The sequence below is a fragment of the Sitodiplosis mosellana genome, unplaced genomic scaffold, assembly GCF_009176505.1.
Source record: "Sitodiplosis mosellana isolate CC-2019 unplaced genomic scaffold, AAFC_SMos_1.0 Smas_scaffold_30, whole genome shotgun sequence".
Classification (NCBI taxonomy): domain Eukaryota; kingdom Metazoa; phylum Arthropoda; class Insecta; order Diptera; family Cecidomyiidae; genus Sitodiplosis; species Sitodiplosis mosellana.
In genome coordinates, this window is record NW_022595272.1 from 156,955 (window position 1) to 181,446 (window position 24,492).

The following is a 24,492-nucleotide window of genomic DNA, read 5'->3' on the forward strand; positions in this document are numbered from 1 at the left end:
CAACATATCAATAATCCCTTTTTAATTTCGAACGCGAAGGAAATTTCAATTGATTAAAGAAAAATGTTTAATTCAAAGAATACTCTTTGAAATAATTGGCTAATGCTGCGATTAATTGAGAAATAATAATAAAATGAAGCTACTGTAAGTGAATATTGATAGGATTCAATAATAAAAACGCCCTCTGAAAGGTTTCAAATGAAATTATACGGTTTTGGATTTATGTCAAATTCTGAATGACAGTTCATGTCGAAGTAAAAGATAACAACTGCAGTGTGTTGAACGTCAGTGTCAAAGTCTAGCCAGCGGAAAACACAATATTTTTTAGTAAACAGTGTGTGTTTTCGTAATAAAATGTACATATTTTTGTGAGATCTCAAAGTATCTTAATCCACAATTCGCACAAAGTCTTTTTTTTTTATTCATTCAGAGCTATTATTCGAAAAGAAGAGAAAATTGTTCGCAAGAAATGAACAATCAAATAATATTGGCGACAGGAGGATACGACCATACTATAAAGCTATGGAGAGCTGAAACAAAAGATTGTATCAAAAGTATGCAGCACGCAGATTCGGTAAATATTTATTAACTTTCAAAGCGACTGGCATTCTATTTGTGAATGATTTATATTTTTCACTCTTCTATTCCAGCAAGTGAATGCATTAGAAGTAACACCGGACAAATCGTTGATTATAGCCGGAGGATATCAACACATTCGTTTGTATGATATGGTTTCAAGCACACCAATAATGAATTTGGAGGGAGTCACCAAAAATATAACCCGTAACAAAAAAATTCCTCTTACAATTTTCCTCGAATAATTGGACATAATCTTAAAATTCATATTGATCCTAACTTTAATTTTAATAGGTGTAGGAGTGCAAGAAGATGGCCGTTGGATGTATACTGGGTAAAACTGAATAAATTGATATAATAATATATAATGCTATTCATCTGGTGAAACTGATAAATTTTCCATTAATGTAGTGGTGAAGATTGCCGCGTTCGCATCTGGGATATGAAGACGCAGATTTGTAAGCGTGCCTTTGACTGTCAAACACCGATTAATGCGGTTGCACTGCACCCAAACCAAGTAGAAATGGCGATTGGTTCACAAGGCGGTCGTGTTTATTTATGGGATGTAAAATCGGATGCACATGAACAGTGCGTGCCCGAGGTGGAAGCCAGTGTACAGGATGTAGCCATAAGTAATGACGGAAATTTTATGGCTGCAGTGAATAACAAAGGAAACTGCTACATTTGGAACTTGAGCTCAAGCAGCGACACAAGCTTGAGCACATTACAGCCGAAGCAAAAAATAGAGGCCCACAAGAGATATGCCCTGCGGTGCAAATTTAGTCCCGATTCTAGTTATCTTGTCACATGCGCCGGTGATTCCACAGCTAAACTGTGGAAAACACCTGATTTTACCCTGTATCGTACATTTGACATTGAATGCGACGCTTGGGTTTGGGATGCTACATTCAGTGCTGATTCCAGAAGGTTGTTTACAGGTAAAATTTAAAGGAAATTTTTTTCTCTCCCGCTCTTTTCCTCTCTATTCACAGAATATGAACGGATTTAATCCATTTTGATTCTATTTCAGCCTCATCCGACGCTAAGGCTCGCTTGTGGAACATTGAAACGGGCGAAGTTGAACTCGAATACATCGGTCATCAAAAACCAATCACTTCATTAGCTTATAGGGAATAATTTAATGACAATGTAAACACTAATAATTTGTATGTGCATTTATTTGATAACAAAGAATATTCAAGAAATTTGTTCAGTACAAAAAATACATGTTTCAAATCCATTTCAATAACCAAGCAGCATTTTAATTTTTCTCACTTTGAAAGAAAAAAAAGTTCATATGACTGACTGCGTGAATATGTGTTTACTTAAAGTAACCCCACAACTGAAATCGATGGTGTAAACAAAAATCAAGACTTAAAGATTTGGAGCGACGTAGTTCAAGAACTTCATGGCAATTTCGAAACCAATAAAACAGGCCGCATTAGCTGGAAAAGCTCTTAACATCACTGGTGTAACACCTTTGTACAGCGCCAATGGACCTTCTTTACGCATCAATTCACGGAAAACATCACGAATGCCATTTGGATAGGTGCCAGGAGCGGCAGTCTGAAGGCGACTTTTTAGTACATCGGCAGGCATACCCACTGCCCAATTAGCAATACCAGCAGAACCACCAGCAAAAATAGTTCCAATCAATGCAAGACTTCCCTCCGTACCGAATTCCCGGGCTGCCAAATCTTTTACATACTCGTAAGTCAAGAAATATAAACCACTGGCTGGCACATCTGTAAACAAACACAATAGAAAAAAAATATATGAAATTATCCTGCTCAGTTCCATTGGAACGAATGTGAAATATTACAAATTTGCTGTTGAGTAAAACGTGATTGTGATGCTGCGACTGAACAAAATAGAATACCCAACATAAAAGCGAAACGTGAAGAATATATGGAGTAACGCTTGGGTTTTGTTTATCGTGCGTAAAATATGAAATACGATAACAACATCCTTTCAGTAAACCATTCCACATTTACACACAGTCATGTTGCAATGTATGATTTTGCATGTGTACAACGTGCACCAACACATTTTCAGTACGTCTTGCCATATTTGATTTAGAAAATACAACAATTTTGTACGATTGTAGTTTTGACTTCCTTCCGATCTCGTTTTGTTCCATACTCGTATGTCCATTTTAATTTATATATCTTGCCGTCGTATCGAGCAAATAGCACGAAATTCACAGAAAAAGAATCAGAGAAAAGGAAATCCAGACATTTATTACAGAGATCCGTTGGATTGTTTTAGTTCGGTTTTTACTGTTGAATTATAAAGTACACCGTCAATGGTGTGATTTTTGTGAATACGGTGTTTTCAAAATTGTTTGAACAAGAATTATTCAAAATGACTTTGACAAGCTGGATTATTCTTTTAATACTGTTTGTAAGTGCAGTATTCAGTGAATTTTTTTTTTTTTAAGGGCGTGCTGAATTAAATGAACAATTTTTTCCACATCCACATCTCATAAGTGAATTATTGGTGCAACTTTTCTAAGGATTAGGGAGAAATCGTGATCAAAGTTCATATTCACGAATTTGAGTCTAAATTGTTCGTAATCTTAATGAATTACTGAGAATCAAAATGGCACACACATCGTTTTTCTAAGCGAATTTCAATTTTATCCGAAAGCGTATTTGTTGTATGAAAAAATTGACTGAAGTTGGGAAGAATGTTTCACATTATTATCATTGGATAACGGCACGACATGAATATTTTTCCTATTATTTATATTTCGAAAGAAGTCGTTGACTACATAAGCCATGTGACTGTCGATTGTCAATGTCTGTTTTGTAATGAGTTTAAAGAGAAAATAACACGCTGGTGTGAAAATAAGTTCTTTACAGTGTGTGTAGAAAAAACTATTTAATACTGCCAAATTGTTGATTTATACTTGATTTGTATTTTTCTATTTCCATTAAATTTCTCAATTTCAAGAAAAATGGAAATTTTTCTGTGTCTGCTAAAAATGAATGACATTTTCATTCTCAGTGATTCGTGTACGAGTTTATCAGCAAACATATCACAGGGAAATGTATTCACATTAAAGCACATTAAAATAACTAATTTATCAACAGTCTGTCGTACAACGTACTTCCTCGATATTGTGGAATGCTTCAAAAATCATTGTTACTATTGTCACATTTTTTTTCTCGTGATTTTAAAAGTAAATTTCGAGTGAATTCGTAGCACAGCAGAACAATCGAACTATAATTAGTTTCAATTGGAAATGCATTTGATAAGGATTTTTTTCATTATTCAGAAGCACCCAATCTGTTAATGTATTGAATGCTTTCTTTTGATAATTTGCTTTATTTTCGTTTGTTTGAAGAAAGTAGTTGTTGGTGACAATGGCGATGGCGACACGTGGGAGGATATGCATATGTTTTGTCCAAATCAGTGTGTTTGTCAACGTTCTCCATTCATGGACTTATCGGTGTCACGTTGGATACAAGGGCTGCGTCGGGAAGATGTTGAAAACAACCAAAAGGAGACCGAGCGCGCATATGGTGGCATTTTTAATGATGTAAAACGATAATTTACCAACAATATTTGAATTCTTTTCTCTTTTAAATGTTCTTCTTGTTACGATTTAAGGCCTTTTTCGAGAATGACGAAAGCCATCTGAGGAATCCCTATGTGAAATTCGTGATGTGCATGCTTCAAGGTGATGTGATTGCGAAGGATTTAGTTGTTTCTTTGCCGCAAGATATGCAAGCACTAGTACTACTACACAATGGCAATGCAAATCACAATATCACAGGTGCGCACGCATAATTTGAAAATAGATCCGAGATAATTTAATCTAACTATTGCTTTTCACATTCATAGTCTCGTCAACCGATTTGCTACAGTTTGAAGATTTGGAGATATTGGAAATTCGAAGTACGGGATCTAGCCGTAGTTTGGAATATTTTATTGACAAGCCAATGCCAACGTTGAAACACGTGAATTTCGAGTCAATCAAAATAATTGCCGATGAGAAGATAAAAAAGAGTATCAAACTTCAACATCCGTCGGAAACATATGATTATACACCCGACGGTGAACGATTAGCTTATAAAAAAGATGAATCAAATGAGGCTGACATTGAGGATGAAATCGAGATTGTTCCTTATGAGGTGTATAAAATGGAGTTGACCAAATCAATGCAACCAAACTTTTTCGGCTGGCTCAATGTGGAAGTGCTACGCATTCACAACTGTCATTTGGATGAAGTTGAATGGCAGACGTTTGCCAGTCTTGGGAGTCTGCAACATTTATCTTTGGAGCACAATGAAATCAAAGTGGTTCCACCGTTCGCATTTTACGGTGCATTACATTTGAAAACACTATCACTGGCTTGGAATAATATTTTGGATTTGCATTACTTGGCCCTGGCTGGTTTACTTGACCTCGAGCATTTGGATTTATCATCGAATAATTTGACAAAATTATCTGAATCAACGTTCCCTCCATTTCCAAGCTTGAAGTCGATCGACTTACAGAACAATCCAATCGAGTTCATTTTGCCAATGACGTTTGCGGTGTTAAACACCACAAAGGAACTGATCATAGGCTCCAAATCGATGGCCCTTAATCTGGCCAATACGAACGGTGCTTTTTTGTCTCTTGATCAATTAAAAACATTGAACATACTAAATGTGAAATCACCGAGTTTGCATCAAACGATTTTCAGTGGGTTGAAAGAAGTGGAACGATTGCGAATGAAAGGTCAGATCGAAAGGATCGAGATGGATGCCTTCTCTGAAATGCCAAAATTGAAAGAGCTCATTCTTAGTGGTTGTGACATTTCTGACATTTCAATGGATGCATTTTTTGGTATAAAAGATTTGCGTATCATTGATTTATCACATAATCAACTATCACTGATTCCAGCCGGCGTTTTCGATGAACAGAAACAATTGCAAGAGATTTACTTACATAACAATCATTTGGAATATTTGCCAAAAAGCTTTTTTGCAGTTAAATCTCTAAAACTGGTTCGGTTGATCGATAATCCTTGGGTTTGTTCATGTGGTATGGTTGACTGGGAGCAAGCAGTTACAAACAGCGTACGGCTGAATAAAAAGACATCGCGTAGAGATCAAAACTGTATTCGCAATCCAAAAAACGGTCAAATTGTATATTGTGATGCAAAATTCGATGATTTTCCACAGTATTCCTATGGGTTTGATAGTAAAATTACGCCAGTTTGTAACGATTCTAGCTCATCCAGTCCAGAGCCACAGAATGTTTATTATGTTTTGCGTCACAGCATCAAATGTTCACAGCCAATGATTAAATTAAATAAGAACGAATTGAAAAAACAACGGGATCAGAACAAATTAATGGGTACGATGGAAAAACTCACGCGATCAGACAAGTTAAATCAACAACAAACTTCATGGTCGGCTCAGCAATGGAGTAGTAAAAAGAATCGAAAAATGCAATTCGAGAACAAGGCGAAGCGAACGATGTCGCAAAATACAGAAGTTATTCACGAACAAGTTCATTCAAATAACATCGCTTATGATTTATAGTTTTAACTCCTAATAGTATAGGCAATTTTTCACATTCAACCCAAAAAATGTACTAATTGTACAGTTTAAATAAAGTATTGTTCCTTTACCAAACACATACTCTTATTATTTCATGAGATTTTCCAATTGGATTTTCAAAAGACGTTCTTTAGAAATGTTAAACTTTCCCAACAGAAAATGGTCATGTCTTACCTCTCAGCAAAGTAGCGAATGAGCCTTTATAAACGTTGCGGATGCCACCTTCTTTGTATAATTGCTTAGCACAGTCCACCTAGAACAGAAGAATATTTGGTGTAGAAGAATATTTTGCCTCTCTCTGTTTTCTATCCATGTCAATTATGATATTTAAGTCTAAAGTCAACAACTCGAAAACAACCTTTGAAGCTAATTGACATCGGTGTCAACAGACATTCACATTTAGACAATGTGTAAATATATTAAAGTCGCACTCTAGCAGGATTGTTTAATTTGTCGTAGATCTATATTTACCATGCCATTATATTTTTGCGGTGCGTTGCCACCTTGTTGAATTTGAAGCAAACACTTGATGCGCTCACCCGGAGCCATAATTGATGTCGTGAAAATACCAGAGAAGGCACCTGCAGCAAATAGCTGTGTATTTGTTAACTGTTCATCCGGGGTCTTCTGCTGCAAACGTTTACCCAATCCAAAGCCGAAAAAGCTCATTGCAAATATGGGTGCAACACCCGTTAATGGAGCTGACATGCCTAATTTATGTATATTGAATCAACAATTAGTACATTTCAATACAACATTTAATGGGAGAATAAATGTAACGAACCTTTGTATAGCCCACGAAATCCTTCTCGCTGAACGGTTTTCCGTGCACAATCATAAGTACCGGTGTATTGCGGTAATTGACCAGGGGACGGTAATGGCATTGTTTGCAATCGAACCTAAAAATAGATCGAATATAAATATTGAGAGTGTTCAATTAAAACAGATAAAAAAAAACTGTTACCTTGATTGTATCCAGGGGATGGCCAGCGATGACGGTACAGATACCTATTGTAAACGAAAGAACGTACAAATAGAAAACACAATTTTGGACCATAAAATAGCGTTGAAACGGTTAAAAAGATACTAGCCTCCAAATCCTCCTGATAGGAAATATTTGATTGGTGATGGAACATTTGATTTGTTTGAATTCGCTTCTTGCTCAGACATTTTTTGATGCACGATTTTTATAGAAACTTGCTAACTGCAAAAAAGATATAGAAAAAAGACAAGTCATAACGATTTTGGTTTCAATGCCGTTTTGCATTAGTTGTGCATGTGTGGTGCCAAATGACCTTTAGACCAATGAATTCGATCAACTTTCTAAACGAGATTCAATGCACTAACAACTTGGTACATTTTCAGTTTGGATAAACTTACGATTTGTTTTGGTAAATTATTGGGAGATCCAATGAAAATATTAGCGTTGAATAAATAAAAGAAAAAATTCAGCTATTGAGCAAAATTCACTTTTGTACTATGCTCAGCACAGAGACGTAAACAAATTAAAGTTTAAATGAACACAGTATACTCGGCTGTATTGGTTAGTTATCAACACCGACAGCGACCAACTGTCAGTTTCAACAATATAATATCTATGCTGAAAATCGTAATGTGTCACATTGTACGTATTTCGAATGTCTAAAATAAAGTCGAAATTCATCGCAACGGCTGGACAACTAATCTAGATGAAAAATTAATACAAAATCAGTCACATCAAATCAAATGAATTGAATATCCTTTATTTGAAAAAAAAAAATACGCTGTTGGTTTATAAAATGGAGATGTTTCTTTCTTATGTATTTACTGGGCTGCTGGATATGGTGTCATACGTAAATAGCATTTGCCCGAAGGAACCTCGACTGTTTCGAAGCCTTTTGGAAAAATAGCAGGACAATCTTCATTTTTGATTGTTGGCAGAATCATGCATTTATCGCCGACCTATTTGGAGAACATTACCATTCATTACAAACTATTATATTTAGCATGAATATGAAGACAATTAGTATGCAATTATATGATATATATATACCTTCCAGTCGACCGGTGTAGCCACCTTGTGTGAGTCGGTCAGTTGAACTGAATCGATAACTCGCAAAATTTCACTGTGAACAAATTTAAATATCAATATATAGATACTCTTTGTAATAGAATATTTGGCTTTTTCCAACTCACTCAAAGTTACGTCCCGATGACGCCGGATACAGGATAGATAGTCGCAACTTATGGTTTGGATCGATTACAAACACTGCACGACATGTCAAAACTATTCCATTTGCATTTACTTCATCCTGATCCAACATATTGAATTTAACAGCCAATGAACGATTTTGATCGTCGATAATTGGATATGGGAATTCTGTACTTTGATCGATGTTTCCATAGGCCTTAATGTCAGGGATCCATTTGAGATGAGATTCAGCTGAGTCAATGGACAAAGCAATCGGTTTGATGTTTCGTTTCTGAAACTCCGAATACAGTTGAACAACACGAGCTAGTTCAGTAGTGCAAACAGGAGTAAAATCCGCCGGATGAGAGAATAAAATTCCCCATCTGCAACAAATAGAAAATGATTCCATTCATAAAATATTTTCCTAACATTAAAAATTGAGAAAAAACTTACGAATCTCCCAACCACTTGTAGAAATCAATTTCACCAATTGTGGTGTTTGCTGTGAAATTTGGAAAAATATCCCCAATATTCATGATGCAATCCTATTGTTGTAATTTGTCTTTATCAACAGAGTTGTTGCTCGTTTTATGACACATGCACCTTTTGTTGAAAATGTCAAATAACCTTTCCAGCAGACTTTTTTTTTCTATTAGTTAATGGTTCACCTTAAACAAAAATATCCGAAATTTTTTCCTCAAATTTATCGTGTTTCATAAAATACGGATAGCAAATAAATCAAAAGGTTTTTGTTCTTCTGTGCGTGATATTGAATGTGTCAAAATAGTTAGAATATTGAATTGCGCGCAGTTCTACTGTAGCCGGTAAGCACGTGCATTGATGTTGCTTTTGACATAACTGTCACCGAAAACTGTAATCATTGTTCAGTTCAAGACTGTCAACAGTTCTGTGTCAGTCACAGGCGCATGAATCAAAACCATTCGCTATAACAAATAATCTGTGTATTTTGTTATTTTACGTCCGAAACGCACCGTGTGCTACCAGTTTATTAATAAAATCGATCAAAAATACGAAGCAAAAAAAAAGAGCGGTTGTTGACGAAAATAATGCGTTTTTTTCTGTGTCCAAAATTACTCATCGTGACATTCTGGTGGATATAATTAAGACGTAAACAAGCGAAAGGTTGAAAGAAAGAACTTGAAAAAAAATGTTTGCACCAAATGTTTGGTCGTTCGATTCACCAAACACCCAAATCGCATACAAATACAGTGAATCGAATGAAAAACATGAGAAACAAATCTGCAAGCGTATCCACAGTCATCCGTTCAATCGAGTGGTAAGACTAAGACATTTCTCTTCTGGTGATTTTTTCTGTTTTTTTTCTTTCGAATTTTAGTCCAATATAAATAAATGTTTACATTGGATTTGCATCCAATGCGCATCTACTCGTAAATAAGATTTTAAAAAAATTATCAGCCGATCTGGTACTTTTTTTCATCTATTTTTACTCAATTGAAATCAATTTGCATGGTTCTGTCTCTTTTTTGCTTTCGTGTTGTTTGCGGTGACTTGGCAGATGCTATGCTCTTCATGTTTTTTCTCTCCTTCTCATAAAAACGAAAACGAATTTGCGCGTCCGTTGCCACTGCTCTGTTAACACATACACTTTATGATATAAATAGATTACGATGAAAAACAAGAGCAAGAAAAAAAAGATCGACCAAATGAAAGATCACCATTTGATCGCTTTACTCAATAGGTACGCAGCAAAAAAATTGTAGTCAAGACAATCTTTTGTTCGACGATACACACACTAATTCTGCTTGTTGCTCTTCGGTTATACTCATAAGACTTTTAGGCCGATCTATTTAGTATTTACATTTCTAATTGCTGATTATCACTTGCCAACAGACGACATACTTAAAAATATATTACAAAATCGGCTCTTGCACGACAGACAAGAAATTATATAAAGGCGGCGATATTTACTGTACGGGAGCTGATCGACACAAAGACGTAATAGTTCATTTGTTGGGGGAATTTTTTATTATTTTCATTGTTTTTCTTACAGATTAGCATCATTTTGCCGGATACGAAGGCAGTGCCAGAAGCAATTTTACCACTTTTGAGAGACACTGATCACTACCACATCAGCGCCGTGCCATTGACGGAATTCATAAAGAAACCTTTTATCGAAGCCTTTGTCAAACAGGGTCAGTTGCGACAATTGTTCATTGTGTCATTCGAATTTCGTATATCAAATTGTCTTCCTTTACGCAGGTCAATTCTACGGTTTATCAGTTGATACTCGAATTGACGTGGATAATTGCTTTGGAATCACTCCAGAGGGAATTTTCTATCTATCGATCACAAAAGATACTTACCACAGACTCGGAATTCAAGGAAAACCTTCACCATTCGCAAAAATACATCGAAATCGTTACTGTAAGTTTTGTCCATTAATTCAAATCAAGTAGACAAGACAAATTGATTATTTGGTGCACACACATTTTTGGCTGAAATCAATCAATTCAATTCAATCAGATAGAATACAAATAACCAATTTACCATTAAAACAAAAAATTTAGCAGTTCTTTGTTTGTGGGCATGTCATATGAATTCGTTTCTTCTTGCTTTATAGCGTGAGACAAACAAAATATGCCACAATACAAGCAAGTGAAAAGTCTTGAAACGCTCGCGATGCGAGCAGTCACTGCATACGTTCGTAACTTAGGCGAAGAATTGATACCGATGTACTCAAAAGCATTCGAACTGGTACTACCCGATTTCCATATGGATTCATTGGATTTGAATGGCTGTGAGGATGAGTATATTGAAGATGACATCGAATTTTTGGATGATTTCGAACAAATTCGAGAGCTTGCTCGTCGTCGTCGCCGCAAATCATCTGCAAAATCAACAGATGATAATCGCAGAAATAGCATCACACAAAAGCAGCTGCATGAAATCTTACGAGCACGCATCGCTATTTTACATGACATGTTCGAGTACAATGTGCCTTGTTTCCTTTTCGATCGGCTCCGAAAGTTCTTGTTTCAAGAAATACCAAAGATGGTCGAACGCATCAAACAACGACGTAGTTTAAAAACATCACAAACCGAACTAATGAGCCAAGTTAATGTGGCTGTGTCACTCGTTGAAACTATAATCGGCCCTTATCTGACATATCACAATTTTGAAGAGACACCCAAAGTACTGCAAACCATATTTTATATGCGGCTCAAAGATCTGAAGGGATTGGAGTTTTTGAATTTGGGATCGTTGACTGGGGGCTGGAAGTCGGACGAAATGGAGCCGACAATTATGTTGGGGTTAGATAACATGCAAAATTTACAATACTTGAGTTTAAACTACGACTGCACTGATAATTTATTGCTAAAATTGATCGAAAAGTGCCCTCGATTGACCTGCCTTGATTTGTCATCATCAAAAGCAGTAACGAATGACAGTGTGAACCTGTTGCTTCGAATGCCATCACTTCGATACGTGAATTTGCATCGTACTTCAGTCTCTTTGGAAGGGTATGTCAAACTGTTGTTGGGCCTGAAAAAACTAGAAGATATTGGTCAGTTTGATGAAATCGGGCGCTGTTTAGAGTTTATTGTTGATAATTATCCCAACATTAATAAATTTGCCTTGAAGAAATTCTGTAGCCGCTATGTGACCACACGATTCTTGCAAATCATATCTGAATACTGTCCGGAGATGCAATTCGTCTCAATCTTTTTCAATATGTTGATTTGTGATCTCACCGCTGTCATTGGCGTCAATAAATTGTCCGTGCTTCATTTGTTGTCATGTGATTTTTTCAGTGATCAAGTTCGTGATGTGCTTGCGGTGAAGGGTTGTAACTTGACACATCTACACTTAGAGCACGTAGATCAAATCGATATGAATGCTCTAATGTACATTAGTCAATATTGTCCCGATTTACAAGTTTTCACCATTTACAATTGCGAAATGATTGAAAGCACATCACTTTACCTTCAAAAACCGGCAATACCGCCCTTTATGAATTTGGAAAAACTGACCGTGATCGCACAGTGTGATTATCGCCATTTGGAATTTTTGTGGTCGACATGTCTACGCATCAAAATGATCAAATGTGGTATGATGGTGCCAACAACTGATCAACTTTTTGAACGCGTTTTATCTCGCAACCCGATGGAACACTTGGAAGAATTGAGCATCCCTAAATCGGATGGTTTAACCATACAAATGGCATACAAATTCGTTGAAATTTGTCCCAAACTTACCCATCTCAATGAACTCGAAGGATGGAACTTGATCAAAGAAGATGATATACAACTATTCAAAACATTTGTCAAGACCAATAATATAGACTTAAATCTTGAATCGAAAAGGTTTCAAACTACAACCGAAGAACTGTTTTAATTTTAATACTGTTTTGTAATTTGTATTTGCATAAAATGATTTGATATTCAATACATCATATGGTTTATACTTGTTCATACTTGATTTGTGTTCAATTCATATTTTGCAACTCTTAAAACGTTTTTTTGTCCATACTTCATAAGTGTCAATTCTTCTCTTCCAGCTATTGAAATCAATTTGAAAAGCGCAGAACTAGCCACAACAACAAAACAATATGCTCGACTTCAGAATGCATTGTCCAACGAAACACTGGGTACGTTCACAGTACGCATTGCTTGGGAGGCACCACGAGAAAAAGACGTGAAGAAAGCAATTTGTCCATCATCGATTGCTAAATATTTTTCAGATTCGGGATACGATGTGGAATTAAAGCAAACGGAATGCAAGACAAAACTTGAGTATGGTTTGAAAATGCCAACGTTGGGACCGGAAAGTGATGATTTAGTTGTAATAAATGGGCAAAGCAATTTCTATGCAACTCCGCATGAACTAGTCGAATATGCGGGAATGCTGGCGCTCTCTTGTAATTTGGAACCTACGGAATACTTGAACACATGGTCATTCTCAGGTCATACCGTTGAGGTAGGAAGTGCGTTGATTATTCGATTAAAAGGCTTGTTTTCGTGTAATCTGGTTAAGATGATATTTAAGAAATTAAGGTAGGTCAAGTATATATTACGAGTTTTGAATGAAAGATATTGAACTGAAAATGAGACGTTTTCCCTATTTGATTCTTCTAGAGACTACGCCAATCAGAATGTGGAAATTCCGTGGATTTCTCTGTACGTTCACGGTGATCCAAATTCACCCGTTAGTTTCGGAGGTATTGAGCATAGTTTTACAACGAACGGTGACAATTCATACGCAGTCTTTGTATCATCTAACAATAAGTGCTTGTATTACGAATTTCTGAGTTCAAATAAAGCATTAAAATAAAAATTTGAAGAAATTATAGTTTGAAATGAATTTTCAGTTGTATCATTCAATGTTATATGCACACATGCTATAAAAATTGACAGTTAAACTCGCAATGAAAAGCCTGCAATTCAAATTTTTCTCACTTCAAAATAAAACACACTTTCCTTTAGATTGATTTAAATCTTATTATTCATTTCAATTTTTTTGCTTTGATGAAACAAATGACAGTTGGTTGTTTGTGTATCCAAAAAAAAACTTATCAGCGCTCCAATAACCGAAACAAAATAAGATTTTTCACTTATGCCTTGAGGGCAAACTTCCGTTGTGGGTACACTGAAAGCTTTCTCAATTCCTTGGCGGTTTTACGGTTGGCGTCACGTGGAGACAAAGCCTTGCGGATAGCACGAGTCTTCTTTGGTCGCAAGTCCAATGGCTTGAAACGCTTGTTTCTGTAGAATTTGCGCAAGTTTTCCTTGGTCTTTTGGTGCATCACAATGTTGACGCGGGCAATAGCTTTGCGAACAACACGGCTGTTTGTGGGAAAATACACAGAAATTCAATTAGTATTACATCAATTGTTTTGCATAAAAGTGTTAGTGGTGGTTAACATGAGCATAATTCGAGCACATAACCTCAACGGCTGTGTGCATACGGCAAATGTTTGACCATCATCTTGTGTGGACCAACTTACATTTTCGACAATTTTGATGCAGCACCGCCGGTGACTTTGGCAACACGCAATCCAAGGAGTTCAGTTTTGAGCTCATCGAGTTGCTTGGTCAACTCTTTTTTGTCCTTTGTACGCAATTCGGAGCACTTAACTTTTCCCTGCAAAATTAACAACAATCATAGATTAGTTTCAATGGGGTGTCACAAAATTTACAATTTTTTTCGAAAATAATTTAAAATTTTCACAAAATGTTAGTAAATTTGTTAAATTCAAACACATTTCCATCAATTTGAATATGTTTTTTAGAATTTTAATGATGGATGATTTGAATTTTTTTCGATTTTATTCACAGCATCGAAATAAACACGTACCATTGTGATAGAATTTGAGAAGGTAAAGAATGTGACATCGATTCAGTTGACAGCAAGTAGCCTCCACACTACCAACCAAAATGGGTGCGCTCAATTCTGTCAAATGTGCTATTGTTTCATCTAAAGTGATATATGGAACGCATTCTGTCTAAAACGAAATTTAAAGAAATCATTTTTCAAAATTGGACTTTTTCAAAAACAGAAATGTTTCAATTTTTCTTTTCGAAACGAAAAATAAGCCATTTCGCTCAAGTAAAGAAATTGAAAGGACAAAATTGGGTAGAAAATTTCCAATTTTATTGCACTTATTCCATTAGACATTGTGTGAATCACATAAACATGTTCGCAAAGACGTTTCCATTCGTTTTGACACATGAAAACTAACCATGACAATCTTTCTCTTTATTTACGCACAGAAATAAATGCACGTGGAAATACAAAATTTCTTCAACACAATTCGTATTAACGTGCAAAAATGTCTAAAAACAAGTTCCATTGTTTGGTCGTTGATACGACCGCCTTCATAAACAACGTTGCTCTCCAGGTAAATTGTACTAAACCATTTTCAAGCAAATCTACATTCATATTAATATTAATATTCCCTGTGAACCGTTGCAGGAACATGCCGAATACCTCATTACGGTACCAGAGGTGGTGAAGGAAATCAAAAACAAGCGTCAACTGAAGCGTTTGTGTGTTTTGCCATATGATTTGGTAATTGATGAACCGTCGCCCGACGCAGTTAAACACGTAATTGCATTTGCCAAGAAGACCGGTGACTATTTGAGTTTGTCATCAGCCGATCTTAAAGTGATTGCTCTAACTTATCAACTTGAATGTGAATTGGTTGGCAAGGATCATTTACGTACTGAACCAGTGGTATCTAAAACAATTGCATCAAAACAAAAGCCAGTCGAATTGATTGATAAGAATCCATTGGCCGGTTTTTATGTGCCACCACAAAAGGAAAAAGTTGAAGAGAAAACACGTCAGAATCGGGAGCTTGTGGCCGACAAAGTCGAACAGGAGGAGAAAGAGGCACGCGAGAATGGCGAGGAAGAAGGAGACGACAGTGAAACTGAGGATCAAGGCGAAACAACAAATAATTTCACAGACCCCTTGGATAAACTCAAAACCGGAAAAACGGTTGAAGAACTCAAAGAAAAATTCAATAAATTGAACTGCGGTCTGGTTTCGGAGAGTGAAGCCGATCAAATTCTCGTATCGGTTAAGAATGAGAGCAAAAAAGATGAAGATAATTTTTTAATTGAAGAAAGCGAAACAGATAGTGAGGAGGAAGAAGAAGATGACGACGAAGAGGATGATGAAAGTAGCTGGATCACCCCATCAAACTTGGAAGAAATGAAAAGTGCCTGCGGCAAAGACATCATCGATGATGAAAAGCAAGCCCGGGTCGCATGCATGTCAACCGATTATGCTGTACAAAATGTACTGAAACAAATCAATTTAAATATTGCCGCTTTGGACGGTCGTATCATCAAGCAAATGCGAACTTACATCTTGCGTTGCTATGCGTGCTTCAAAACCACCAGCATCATGACCAAATTATTCTGTCCGAATTGTGGCCACAAAACACTAAAACGAGTTGCTGTGAGCATCGATGAAAATGGCCAACAAGTGATTCACATCAATTTGCGTCGACCACTCACAGCCAAAGGCAAGAACCAGAGTATTCCGAAGCCACGCGGTGGTAAACACTCGTCGAATCCGATTTTGTTTGAAGACCAACCGATTCCAAAACAGTTTCCATCACGTGTTGCCCGAACAAAAACAAACGCAATGGATGAGGATTATATTGCAGGTAATTTTGTGTATTTCCAAGCGCAAAACAATAAGAGCGCTAGATGAATTGCGTTGAATTTAATGTTAATGTCCAAAAATTCATTTCAGGTTTCTCACCATTCGTTCTCCGTGATGTTGATTCAAAATCAGCATTGCTGCGGGCCAAAAATGGCGGTAACATCAAACAATGGGCTAGAAATCATGCATACCGAAACACGAAGAGAAATTCCAAGAAATAGCTATGAATTTGTGTTCAATTCACTTCTGTTTATTTTCAACTTATTCTATTTGTTAAGAGAATTTTGTGGAATGAATAAACAAATATAAATTACGATAAAAAATTTTACATTTCGTACAAAAGTTATTCTATCTCGAATGTAATTCTAATAATAATGAATCGACTATTCAGGTGCGCAATGCGTATGCAAAATTTATGGCATTCAAATAGTTTACACAATTTCATGATTGTGATTTGAAAAAGATGATTCTCCCACAACCTTCACTGCCACCCTGGTACTTGATTCCGAGCTGTGAACCTGTAGCAATCACGGAAAAAAAATGGAATAGGCGTTAGATTTCAATTGAAAAAGAAATACTAATTTCAATTGAAGACGTTAGAAACTGCCATTTAATCGTCTTACCAGCAGGTGCTTTGATGAAATCACCAGTTTGGAAGACTCCTTGCCCGTCAACATGGAATTGACCACTCAATATCACGAAACACTGTGGAAAAATAGATACAAAACAATTAGAAAAAGATTTAGTCATAATTCGGAAAAGTGGTTAATATTACTTTTGGGTACGATATTTTAAGGATGGCCTTTTTAGAACTGCTGTTGAACAAAATGAGACCCGAATTTTGAGCTTCAGTAGGAAAGTACACTGGTTCAATCGCTTTGTCCATGCCACACATGATTCTGGCATTTTTCGTCACAACTATTTCAAGAGAAAAAGGCATTTTGTTTATTGTTTGCATTGAGAATTTGGTATGCCACCCTAGATGCCACCATGTCTATTAGAATTCTAGACAAATTCCTAGCACTTACTGAAATTGTCTGGAACAATAAGCGGATCTGGTTTAATTATCGAATCATTTTCGTCATGAACTTCGTCTTTTTCTTCTTTGATCGGAATCTCATCCGGTTGAACAATCGTTTTGTTCGACTGTTCACAACCAATGGAATCGTCGGGTTCGTTTTTAATTTGTAAATCGACCTTTCCCTTCATCTTTTTAATATTACTTTGCCTTTTCATCTTGTAATTTCGGTTTATACTTGGTGGTACCGGAATTTTGCTCAAAATCTTCCGCCTGTTGATCAAATCGGTGTTTGGAACTTTCGCACGTATCGAACGACGCATAGCTGAAAATATTGTGTTTGTTAATTATAACTCATTTGTTCACATTATTGATAAGGTCTGTACATTTTTCTTGGAAAAAAAACATAACGTGCTGTACTTACGAGTTTCTGTTTTTATTTCTGTCGATTCTTCCATTTTCATGCAAAAACAATATACGCTTCTTGAAGTGTAGTTTTGATATATAAATTTTTCGCAAAATTTTAATGGAAAAAAATAAAGAATAAATTGTCTGATTCTATCATATTCTTTACAATTATGGTAACAACAATACACAGTTCGATTGTAAACAGCGGCGAAAGTGACAACAACACAAAATATACACAAGTCTATGTTTGACGTTTCTCTTTAGAGAAACCATCTGTATTGCACTTGCAATGAAACGTTTACGTCGCGAAACCTCAATCATACGCACATACACACGCACACATACATCGGTAATATAGTGGACATTTTATTCCCGTGTGTCTATGTCTTTGTGCGTTTGTACTTTTACCGTTCATTGATATAATTTATTGAGATGAAAATGTCTGTTGAATTTCTGATTGTTCAAATGGAAATGGACAGAGATAGATAATGGTGGAATAAATGGAAAATACAAGTTTTATGCAAAGAGTTAAATTTTATTCGAATTTTGATTGATTTTATCCGATTTTAACAGCGTTGCTTGGGTATAAATTCAAATCAATCGAATTGATTTAGGCTTTAGTTGGTTGCTTTCGTGGTTTGGCCTGTCCACCTTCACGGAATCCGTTACGGAAGCGACGACGCACCACTTTCAAGTAGCGGCAACGGCCAGTTCCTGTGGTCTTTCTGCGCTTTGCCTTCTCTGACCAATTATCTATGGATTCAAATCAAGAATGTTCTTTCTTTAATAGAGAGTTTTTTTCATCGTTTGGATGAGAAGCATTTTAATTCCAATTTACACTTACATGATCGAATTTTTGCTGCTGGATAGCCGCATTGTGCACACACCGATTTCTGGATATGATATGATGAACGGCCGCAACGGCGACACAACGTATGTGTCTTATTGTGGCGCTTTCCAAAACTTGATGTACCTTTCGTCTAAATGCGAGTGAAGAATTTTACACATTAATCCAAAAATGATTGAAAATTGTTTTTTTTTACTATAATTCAAAAATTGCGTGAATCCTAACCAAAAACACATGTCAAAAGCGCCCAATGCATCTTGCTTGATGAAAAACAATTTCCAAAAATAACATTTCTATATGGAATCAAGGGATAATTTTTTTTCAATGCAAAGCAAGCCTTGGTCGAATGTGCTTTTTGATATCGTTTTACTTCAATTTTTGTTGGAAATAATGCGAAAATTTCCATTTTATTTCCAACATGTTCACAAAACTTACCATTTTGGACGACGAAAACTTAAAGAAGAATATTTGACAGTTGACTTTTCGAAGACACACGATGTGCTATATGTTGCCCGATAGACTTTTTGTAGCAGTTTGACATTGTGAGTCCCCGATAGGGATCGCAACTTTACAGCAATCAATGTCAACGAAGTGTGTTTAGAAAGTAGATGCAGAAGTATATGAAAGCAGCACAATTATATTGTTATGGTGTGTTGATAGTTACAGACGTGAAAAAAGGTTGTTATTGATTGCATTCTATTCCAAGTAAGTGTTTGCCCGGAGATTTCAAGAAATAGTGTTCAAATAACAGCTAAGTAAAGGGAAATAATTGATTTGTGTAATCAATGCCGGTACGCTTGGTTCAAAAATAACACATTTCATGCAAATACTCTATCTCAATTTTTTGCGCGGAACTTTATTGTTTTCATTGTCATACTTCAATTTTTTCCCTACTGATTTCCCTAATTATCGCATTGTACGATGCACAATCATCAAGATGTTCTTTTTTCGTGGCATTTTTTTGGTTGCAAACGCGTAACATGAAAAAACGTGCACAGCAAAGCGGTACTATGATAACATTCTCAAGAGACTGTAGTTGGTCGAACCGACACTAACAAACGAATGTATCTTATTTCCTGCATTAGGTTGACGCGCTCGTCTGGCTCAAGAGTTGAGTCACAGTTACAACTTTTTCACTCGGAGAGAAGCAATTCCAAGAAGAGCACACAAAGCGACGACAAACAACATTATTCTCCTCGTTTCAGGCATTTGTTTATGTGAGTAACAAATGATATTGTTCAATGTGTTTATTTTTTTTTTCTAAAATAAGATTTTGAGAACAAGTCAATTCGTGGCCATGAAACTTGACACTTTCGTTGTGTATTTAATGTTTCAAATCTTTTTCTGTTGTTCAAACGTGAATATTGATTATTTTTGTTGCATATTACTGTATTACATGAACTGATTGTCGAAATGGTATCGATTGAATTTTGCTTGTGTGTTATAAATCAGTTTCTTTTGTTTTTCTACAGTTCGATTGACCAAACAACTGTTTTACTTACTGTGAAAGCATACGGAAGAGGAGGAGAAAGGGGTGAAAATGGCAAGCACCAAGCTGGCTGGTTACGAAGAAACGGTCATTTGTCCGTATAACAAATGCCATGTGATTTTGAAGCATCGTTTTCAAACTCACTTGATCAAATGTGCACGAAGCTACCCAGAAATTGTTTTGGAAACGTGCCCATTCGATGTTACTCACCGTTATCGCAAGGAGGACTTGCAAGTAAGTTTACTGAATGCATCTTATTGTTACATGTGTTTCTTTTTTTCCTGCTGATTATTAACTCTATTTAATGCAATAGGCACACGTGGAAGAGTGTCCATCGCGTGAGAATTTCGATCGATATGTGTACAGCGTGAGCAACGGTAATGGACCAAAGGTACCACCTGTTGAACCGACACCACGACCAAAACCACCGCCACCGAAAAACGATGACGATGAAGATTGGGATCATGTAAGTGAATGCAATCTTTGTTTTTGTTCAATCCTTGGAAATGGCATGAACATCATATTGAAATAAAAGCAATCATTCTGTGGTTGTTGCCATTTGAAAAATGGCTTGAATTTTCATTAAAGTTTTCATTTCATTTTACAGTACAATACGCCAACGTACGATCCACAAAAATACGCAATGAATGCGAAGGTTCTGCGCACACCAGGCTTGATGACACCATCCGAACGCCGCAAGTTTGCCGATGCCGAGCGCAAGCGGTTAAGCCAAATCGATCGTCGTCAGCAATGAACACGTACAAAAAGTTGATTTGATAACGCAAAACCATTTTAATTGTCACATTCTATGCAAACAGAAGAAATGACCCAAATGGTAAAATTATCAGAAAATTTGACAAAACAATTTACACAAAATATCGATTTCAATACGATAAAATAAAAAAAACTTTAATTTTGTTAACAAATCAAATCTCCTTTAGACGGGGAAGTTTATATTTTCTTAAATAAAATTTGAAGAATAAATTAAAAAAAAAATGAATCAATTCAGTTCAGTTTAATTTTTAATATCATCACCGAGTTGAATCCGGATTTAATGTTGGGGTCATTCATGCATCTTGATTTTTTTTCGGTTTTGAAAATCAGTTGATTATAAATAATTGCAGTTTGATACACTTATGTCTGTTGTTTTTTTCTTCAATAATACAAATTACGCCAATGTTTCCCGATAGGGAAGTGTGATTATGCACAACTGTCAGTCAGTATTTATTGTGTCGAACAATTGCACGCATTGCTTGGTTTCTTCGTTTATCGCACAATTATTGGAATTTTTTTTTTTCATTCAATTGGTTATTTGCTGACAACGCTAAAATGAACAAGTTGCCTGGGTATGGCGATACGGTCATTTGCCCGTACAATAAATGTCATGTGATTATGAAAAGTCGAATTCAAACGCACTTAATAAAATGTGCAAAACAGCATCCAGAAATCCAGTTGGAGACCTGTCCATTCGATGTCACCCACAAATTTCGGCCAGAAGACAAAAATGTGAGTAATTTGTTGAATAAATTGTGTGGTTCCTTCTTCTAAATTCGGTATATTTGCTTTGTCATTTGAATAGGCTCATATTGATGAATGTCCATCGCGTGAGAACTTCGATCGTTACGTGTACAGTGTCAGCACAAACAATGCAAAGGAAACCACTGAGACAAAGCCGAGTTCAAAATCACGCAGAACCCACAATAATGATGATGAAGACTGGGAATAACTATGGTGGAGTCACGCTTTTTGCCATTAAACAACTTTTTCGAAAGAGGAAATAAATTTGCATCCAGATATATTTAATAAACAGTTTTTTTTCTATGACATTCTAACTATAATAAAGAAGATGATAATAATAATGATGATTTGTCAAAACAATTTACACAAATTGAGTTGTTTGGAGAGGCATAAGTAAATAGAAATTTTTTTTTGGAAATAAATGATATAAACAAGAGAAAGAAAAGCATATAAGACAAAAGTTTTTTTTTAGTTATAAGAAGGTTTGAAAAACGATCAAACCAAGTAGCTTATCACAAAAACAATGTCTACTTTTAATTTTCTCAAATAGAAAATCATGTCACTCTAACGAAAAAAAAAGACATGTGTTGGCATTAGGGTTTTTGTTATTTTTTCCAACGATAAAAATAAACAATTTACTTTATAGCTGTGACATTCGCTGAAATCCAAACAAAATGCCAATTTTGCTGAGTTACAATGTTTTGCTTGTAAACGACTTTGAATTCATCGCTTTGAATGTCTTTTATGTGATTGGTAATGTAAAAATTGGATAGTAGTGAACATTCAATGGAATATTCCTTTCGACAGTTAAAAGCAGTAAATAGTATGGAAGAATCAGTTGAACTACGTAGTTGCATAAACCGTTCAATGTTGATATTCGTTGGCGTGGTCTTAGTCAAGAAATGAGTTTGTTTCGACAGGCTCAAACAAAAATTCAATATCAATTCGAACACAACGATTATTCGTCAATAAAATTTGGTACAACACAAAACGTACAGCATTGCTGTAGACAGTTTGTAAATTGATCCTTGGATTTTTATCCAAAATAAAGTGGTTTTGTCATTCGTTTTTTTGTGAGTATCAAAAGAGACAAGTTTATCATCAATTCATTCAATCGACTTTATCAAAGCGTCAATTTCTGGATAAAACGAGTTTTTGCATTAAATTTATCGACTGTTTCCGCCAATCTCCAATCAATCTAAGGATAAAAAAGATTTGCCATAATCTAACTTCGATTTTTCAACCATTTCTCAGGAATAAGACCAAAAATATGGACAGACAAAAGGACAACAAGGAAAACGTGTTTGTGCCACCAAAGACAAACTATTTTATCCGCTGCCCGTATGATAATCGCCACTTCGTTTTGAACCGAAATTACGAGGCACATTTGATAAAATGCGCTAGCATTCACCCAAGTGTTCAAATGCTCTTTTGTCCTTTCAACACGTCACATCGCTGTCGTTCTTTGGAGCAATTGGTTAGATTATTTTCGGATTTAGTGGAAATATTTGATTTTATTTCATTTTGTTTTTCTTTTGCAGAGCCAACATATTGAAAAATGCCCATTCCAAGAATCATTTGGGCGGTACGACAGACGATAAATAGTCCAGAATTTAATCAGAACCAACCAACCATTCGACAAATCAAATGACAATGAATACAATGAAAATGTATTACATCCTGCAATGTATAAATGCACATGACGAATAAGTTTTATTTGACTAAAATCCAAGAATATTGAGATGAAATCTTTCTTTTCTGATCAATTATACATACACACATATACGTATTTTTATATGAAGTCATTTTCTAATCGATTCCAAAGCAAAACATTTTATAGAAAAACTGTAATGACAATAACAAAAAAAGTCCCGAATAATTTGTAGAAATTACAGAATTATATGAATAAAACGTTAAAAACATTTTTCTCATTCAAACATTTACTGATTATAATTTTTGAATTAGTATGAAATCCATAGCACGGTTTCAAATTAAAATAGATTGGCTCACGATAGGGACAGTGCGCTTCTGTGATTGAAGAGAACATATGATAAACGTCAAAACATTCACTTATTTATTTACACGTCACTTGAAAACAGAAAGTTTCACTATTTCTATTTTTTTTTATTTCTTATTTGTTTGATAATTAAAACTGTTTATTCAGGGCATTTATTGTTTTTATAGATTTGAGAAAAAGAGAGAAGCATGTCAAACAGTTACACTCCACCTGACCGATGTAAGTATACTTCATAAAGTGTGTCTTCTGAAAAAAAAAAACATTTCTAATATCTATCTAACAATTGAAATTGAATAGCAACCTATGACCCTGGTTGGAACGATCCTCCACCGATGTCATCGATGGCAGCACCAGTTCCAGCTGCTGGAAAACCACGTACCAATTTGAATAAACGCGTAGCATTTCCAATGCATCAATCATCTGCAGCAGCAGCGAGCTCAAATGTGAAAACCACAGCCGAAGGTCTTCCGTTACCATTTTCAACAGCGAAATACCAACCACCTCCAGTGACAGCTTCAATTCCTGAAGTGTGCCCAACTCCACAGAAACCTATTTTGTCCCCACCTCCAACGTCGGCAATTGTAAATAAAAGTGCTCAATCTCAATCTCAATCCACTTCAACGGGATCCGTCACCGAAGATTCATTCGATGCAGTAGCAGCAAAGCAGTTTTCATGTTCGATTTTCAGTCGATTGACTGACGCCATGGCCATCAATGCTGATGTGGCTAAGCTC

The 24,492-nt window shown here is 35.8% G+C and overlaps 12 protein-coding genes and 1 long non-coding RNA gene across 15 annotated transcripts; 8 read left to right on the forward strand and 5 right to left on the reverse strand.

The window, feature by feature from the left end:
- Positions 1-264: 264 nt before the first annotated feature.
- On the forward strand, positions 265-1,825 carry LOC129569148 (protein LST8 homolog). Its single transcript, XM_055447694.1, has 6 exons — positions 265-356; positions 431-574; positions 651-783; positions 871-910; positions 988-1,514; positions 1,607-1,825. The coding sequence occupies exons 2-6, from the start codon at positions 470-472 to the stop codon at positions 1,711-1,713; spliced, it is 912 nt and encodes a 303-aa protein (XP_055303669.1). The 5' UTR covers positions 265-356; positions 431-469; the 3' UTR covers positions 1,714-1,825.
- LOC129569147 (congested-like trachea protein) lies at positions 1,737-7,718 on the reverse strand. Its single transcript, XM_055447693.1, has 7 exons — positions 7,515-7,718; positions 7,226-7,338; positions 7,099-7,142; positions 6,919-7,033; positions 6,606-6,844; positions 6,309-6,387; positions 1,737-2,321 (listed from the first exon to the last, which is right to left on the reverse strand). The coding sequence occupies exons 2-7, from the start codon at positions 7,302-7,304 to the stop codon at positions 1,951-1,953; spliced, it is 927 nt and encodes a 308-aa protein (XP_055303668.1). The 5' UTR covers positions 7,305-7,338; positions 7,515-7,718; the 3' UTR covers positions 1,737-1,950.
- LOC129569142 (uncharacterized) lies at positions 2,843-6,209 on the forward strand. Its single transcript, XM_055447685.1, has 4 exons — positions 2,843-2,979; positions 3,926-4,120; positions 4,192-4,357; positions 4,426-6,209. Exons 1-4 carry the CDS (start codon positions 2,941-2,943, stop codon positions 6,114-6,116), a joined length of 2,091 nt encoding a protein of 696 aa, XP_055303660.1. The 5' UTR covers positions 2,843-2,940; the 3' UTR covers positions 6,117-6,209.
- Positions 7,719-7,846: 128 nt separating the features above from the next.
- LOC129569149 (peroxiredoxin-6) lies at positions 7,847-9,147 on the reverse strand. Its single transcript, XM_055447695.1, has 4 exons — positions 8,758-9,147; positions 8,310-8,687; positions 8,167-8,239; positions 7,847-8,075 (listed from the first exon to the last, which is right to left on the reverse strand). Exons 1-4 carry the CDS (start codon positions 8,838-8,840, stop codon positions 7,938-7,940), a joined length of 672 nt encoding a protein of 223 aa, XP_055303670.1. The 5' UTR covers positions 8,841-9,147; the 3' UTR covers positions 7,847-7,937.
- A 48-nt stretch (positions 9,148-9,195) lies between these two features.
- LOC129569143 (ribonuclease P protein subunit p40) lies at positions 9,196-13,630 on the forward strand. Of its 3 annotated transcripts, XM_055447687.1 has the most exons (5): positions 9,196-9,601; positions 10,337-10,478; positions 10,546-10,710; positions 12,845-13,340; positions 13,422-13,630. In XM_055447687.1, exons 1-5 carry the CDS (start codon positions 9,473-9,475, stop codon positions 13,615-13,617), a joined length of 1,128 nt encoding a protein of 375 aa, XP_055303662.1. In that variant the 5' UTR covers positions 9,196-9,472; the 3' UTR covers positions 13,618-13,630. The 3 variants fall into 3 exon arrangements, 2 of the variants coding, with proteins under 2 accessions (XP_055303662.1, XP_055303661.1); XR_008688014.1 differs by lacking the exons at positions 9,196-9,601; positions 10,546-10,710; positions 12,845-13,340; positions 13,422-13,630 and adding an exon at positions 9,624-10,281; XM_055447686.1 differs by lacking the exons at positions 9,196-9,601; positions 10,337-10,478; positions 12,845-13,340; positions 13,422-13,630 and adding an exon at positions 10,907-12,760 and having other exon boundaries at positions 10,570-10,710.
- Positions 13,631-13,764: 134 nt separating this feature from the next.
- Positions 13,765-14,720, reverse strand: LOC129569150 (60S ribosomal protein L35). The gene is made up of 3 exons (XM_055447696.1): positions 14,641-14,720; positions 14,291-14,427; positions 13,765-14,129 (listed from the first exon to the last, which is right to left on the reverse strand). The coding sequence occupies exons 1-3, from the start codon at positions 14,641-14,643 to the stop codon at positions 13,898-13,900; spliced, it is 372 nt and encodes a 123-aa protein (XP_055303671.1). The 5' UTR covers positions 14,644-14,720; the 3' UTR covers positions 13,765-13,897.
- A 278-nt stretch (positions 14,721-14,998) lies between these two features.
- LOC129569151 (RNA-binding protein NOB1) lies at positions 14,999-16,784 on the forward strand. The gene is made up of 3 exons (XM_055447697.1): positions 14,999-15,184; positions 15,259-16,462; positions 16,552-16,784. The coding sequence occupies exons 1-3, from the start codon at positions 15,116-15,118 to the stop codon at positions 16,680-16,682; spliced, it is 1,404 nt and encodes a 467-aa protein (XP_055303672.1). The 5' UTR covers positions 14,999-15,115; the 3' UTR covers positions 16,683-16,784.
- Positions 16,785-16,839: 55 nt separating this feature from the next.
- On the reverse strand, positions 16,840-18,300 carry LOC129569153 (uncharacterized). Its single transcript, XM_055447700.1, has 5 exons — positions 17,904-18,300; positions 17,490-17,804; positions 17,237-17,379; positions 17,085-17,166; positions 16,840-16,979 (listed from the first exon to the last, which is right to left on the reverse strand). Exons 1-5 carry the CDS (start codon positions 17,941-17,943, stop codon positions 16,903-16,905), a joined length of 657 nt encoding a protein of 218 aa, XP_055303675.1. The 5' UTR covers positions 17,944-18,300; the 3' UTR covers positions 16,840-16,902.
- Positions 18,301-18,401: 101 nt separating this feature from the next.
- Positions 18,402-19,306, reverse strand: LOC129569156 (probable 60S ribosomal protein L37-A). Its single transcript, XM_055447703.1, has 3 exons — positions 19,170-19,306; positions 18,732-18,867; positions 18,402-18,640 (listed from the first exon to the last, which is right to left on the reverse strand). The coding sequence occupies exons 1-3, from the start codon at positions 19,170-19,172 to the stop codon at positions 18,498-18,500; spliced, it is 282 nt and encodes a 93-aa protein (XP_055303678.1). The 5' UTR covers positions 19,173-19,306; the 3' UTR covers positions 18,402-18,497.
- A 16-nt stretch (positions 19,307-19,322) lies between these two features.
- Positions 19,323-21,219, forward strand: LOC129569154 (gametocyte-specific factor 1 homolog). The gene is made up of 5 exons (XM_055447701.1): positions 19,323-19,439; positions 19,820-19,951; positions 20,207-20,457; positions 20,537-20,689; positions 20,831-21,219. Exons 3-5 carry the CDS (start codon positions 20,275-20,277, stop codon positions 20,975-20,977), a joined length of 483 nt encoding a protein of 160 aa, XP_055303676.1. The 5' UTR covers positions 19,323-19,439; positions 19,820-19,951; positions 20,207-20,274; the 3' UTR covers positions 20,978-21,219.
- Positions 21,220-21,424: 205 nt separating this feature from the next.
- On the forward strand, positions 21,425-22,201 carry LOC129569155 (gametocyte-specific factor 1-like). Its single transcript, XM_055447702.1, has 2 exons — positions 21,425-21,729; positions 21,803-22,201. The coding sequence occupies exons 1-2, from the start codon at positions 21,553-21,555 to the stop codon at positions 21,947-21,949; spliced, it is 324 nt and encodes a 107-aa protein (XP_055303677.1). The 5' UTR covers positions 21,425-21,552; the 3' UTR covers positions 21,950-22,201.
- Positions 22,202-22,375: 174 nt separating this feature from the next.
- LOC129569157 (uncharacterized) lies at positions 22,376-23,647 on the forward strand. The gene is made up of 3 exons (XR_008688015.1): positions 22,376-22,814; positions 23,003-23,218; positions 23,283-23,647. It is a non-coding gene; the product is annotated as an uncharacterized LOC129569157 (long non-coding RNA).
- A 133-nt stretch (positions 23,648-23,780) lies between these two features.
- Positions 23,781-24,365, forward strand: LOC129569152 (steroid receptor RNA activator 1-like; the record flags this gene model as incomplete). Its single annotated transcript, XM_055447698.1, is given in 2 exon segments — positions 23,781-23,977; positions 24,056-24,365. Coding segments are annotated over 2 exon segments (341 nt in total), but the record flags the coding sequence as incomplete, so codon positions are not given.
- Positions 24,366-24,492: the final 127 nt, after the last annotated feature.

Bases quoted from the DNA above. Each gene is read 5' to 3' on its own strand.
- LOC129569148 (XM_055447694.1), top strand. From the start codon at position 470: ATGAACAATCAAATAATATTGGCGACAGGAGGATACGACCATACTATA. The intron at 575-650 runs GTAAATATTTAT...CTTCTATTCCAG, and splicing joins GTATGCAGCACGCAGATTCG to CAAGTGAATGCATTAGAAGT. The intron at 784-870 runs GTAACAAAAAAA...TAATTTTAATAG, and splicing joins AGTCACCAAAAATATAACCC to GTGTAGGAGTGCAAGAAGAT.
- LOC129569142 (XM_055447685.1), top strand. From the start codon at position 2,941: ATGACTTTGACAAGCTGGATTATTCTTTTAATACTGTTT. The intron at 2,980-3,925 runs GTAAGTGCAGTA...GTTTGTTTGAAG, and splicing joins TTATTCTTTTAATACTGTTT to AAAGTAGTTGTTGGTGACAA. The intron at 4,358-4,425 runs GTGCGCACGCAT...TCACATTCATAG, and splicing joins TGCAAATCACAATATCACAG to TCTCGTCAACCGATTTGCTA.
- LOC129569147 (XM_055447693.1), bottom strand. From the start codon at position 7,304: ATGTCTGAGCAAGAAGCGAATTCAAACAAATCAAATGTTCCATCACCA. The intron at 7,034-7,098 runs GTAACAGTTTTT...ATCTATTTTTAG, and splicing joins ATCCCCTGGATACAATCAAG to GTTCGATTGCAAACAATGCC. The intron at 6,388-6,605 runs GTAAATATAGAT...CTTCTGTTCTAG, and splicing joins CGCAAAAATATAATGGCATG to GTGGACTGTGCTAAGCAATT.
- LOC129569149 (XM_055447695.1), bottom strand. From the start codon at position 8,840: ATGAATATTGGGGATATTTTTCCAAATTTCACAGCAAACACCACAATT. The intron at 8,240-8,309 runs GTGAGTTGGAAA...ATTTGTTCACAG, and splicing joins TCATCGGGACGTAACTTTGA to TGAAATTTTGCGAGTTATCG. The intron at 8,076-8,166 runs GTATATATATAT...TTCTCCAAATAG, and splicing joins CTACACCGGTCGACTGGAAG to GTCGGCGATAAATGCATGAT.
- LOC129569143 (XM_055447686.1), top strand. From the start codon at position 10,924: ATGCCACAATACAAGCAAGTGAAAAGTCTTGAAACGCTCGCGATGCGA.
- LOC129569150 (XM_055447696.1), bottom strand. The intron at 14,130-14,290 runs GTAAGTTGGTCC...TCCCACAAACAG, and splicing joins GCATCAAAATTGTCGAAAAT to CCGTGTTGTTCGCAAAGCTA.
- LOC129569151 (XM_055447697.1), top strand. From the start codon at position 15,116: ATGTCTAAAAACAAGTTCCATTGTTTGGTCGTTGATACGACCGCCTTC. The intron at 15,185-15,258 runs GTAAATTGTACT...GAACCGTTGCAG, and splicing joins TAAACAACGTTGCTCTCCAG to GAACATGCCGAATACCTCAT. The intron at 16,463-16,551 runs GTAATTTTGTGT...AATTCATTTCAG, and splicing joins GGATGAGGATTATATTGCAG to GTTTCTCACCATTCGTTCTC.
- LOC129569153 (XM_055447700.1), bottom strand. From the start codon at position 17,943: ATGAAAATGGAAGAATCGACAGAAATAAAAACAGAAACTC. The intron at 17,805-17,903 runs GTAAGTACAGCA...CAATATTTTCAG, and splicing joins AGAAATAAAAACAGAAACTC to CTATGCGTCGTTCGATACGT. The intron at 17,167-17,236 runs GTAATATTAACC...ATTTTTCCACAG, and splicing joins TTAAAATATCGTACCCAAAA to TGTTTCGTGATATTGAGTGG.
- LOC129569156 (XM_055447703.1), bottom strand. The intron at 18,641-18,731 runs GTAAGTGTAAAT...TTGAATCCATAG, and splicing joins AGCAGCAAAAATTCGATCAT to ATAATTGGTCAGAGAAGGCA.
- LOC129569154 (XM_055447701.1), top strand. From the start codon at position 20,275: ATGGCAAGCACCAAGCTGGCTGGTTACGAAGAAACGGTCATTTGTCCG. The intron at 20,458-20,536 runs GTAAGTTTACTG...TTAATGCAATAG, and splicing joins ATCGCAAGGAGGACTTGCAA to GCACACGTGGAAGAGTGTCC. The intron at 20,690-20,830 runs GTAAGTGAATGC...TTCATTTTACAG, and splicing joins ACGATGAAGATTGGGATCAT to TACAATACGCCAACGTACGA.
- LOC129569155 (XM_055447702.1), top strand. From the start codon at position 21,553: ATGAACAAGTTGCCTGGGTATGGCGATACGGTCATTTGCCCGTACAAT. The intron at 21,730-21,802 runs GTGAGTAATTTG...TCATTTGAATAG, and splicing joins TTCGGCCAGAAGACAAAAAT to GCTCATATTGATGAATGTCC.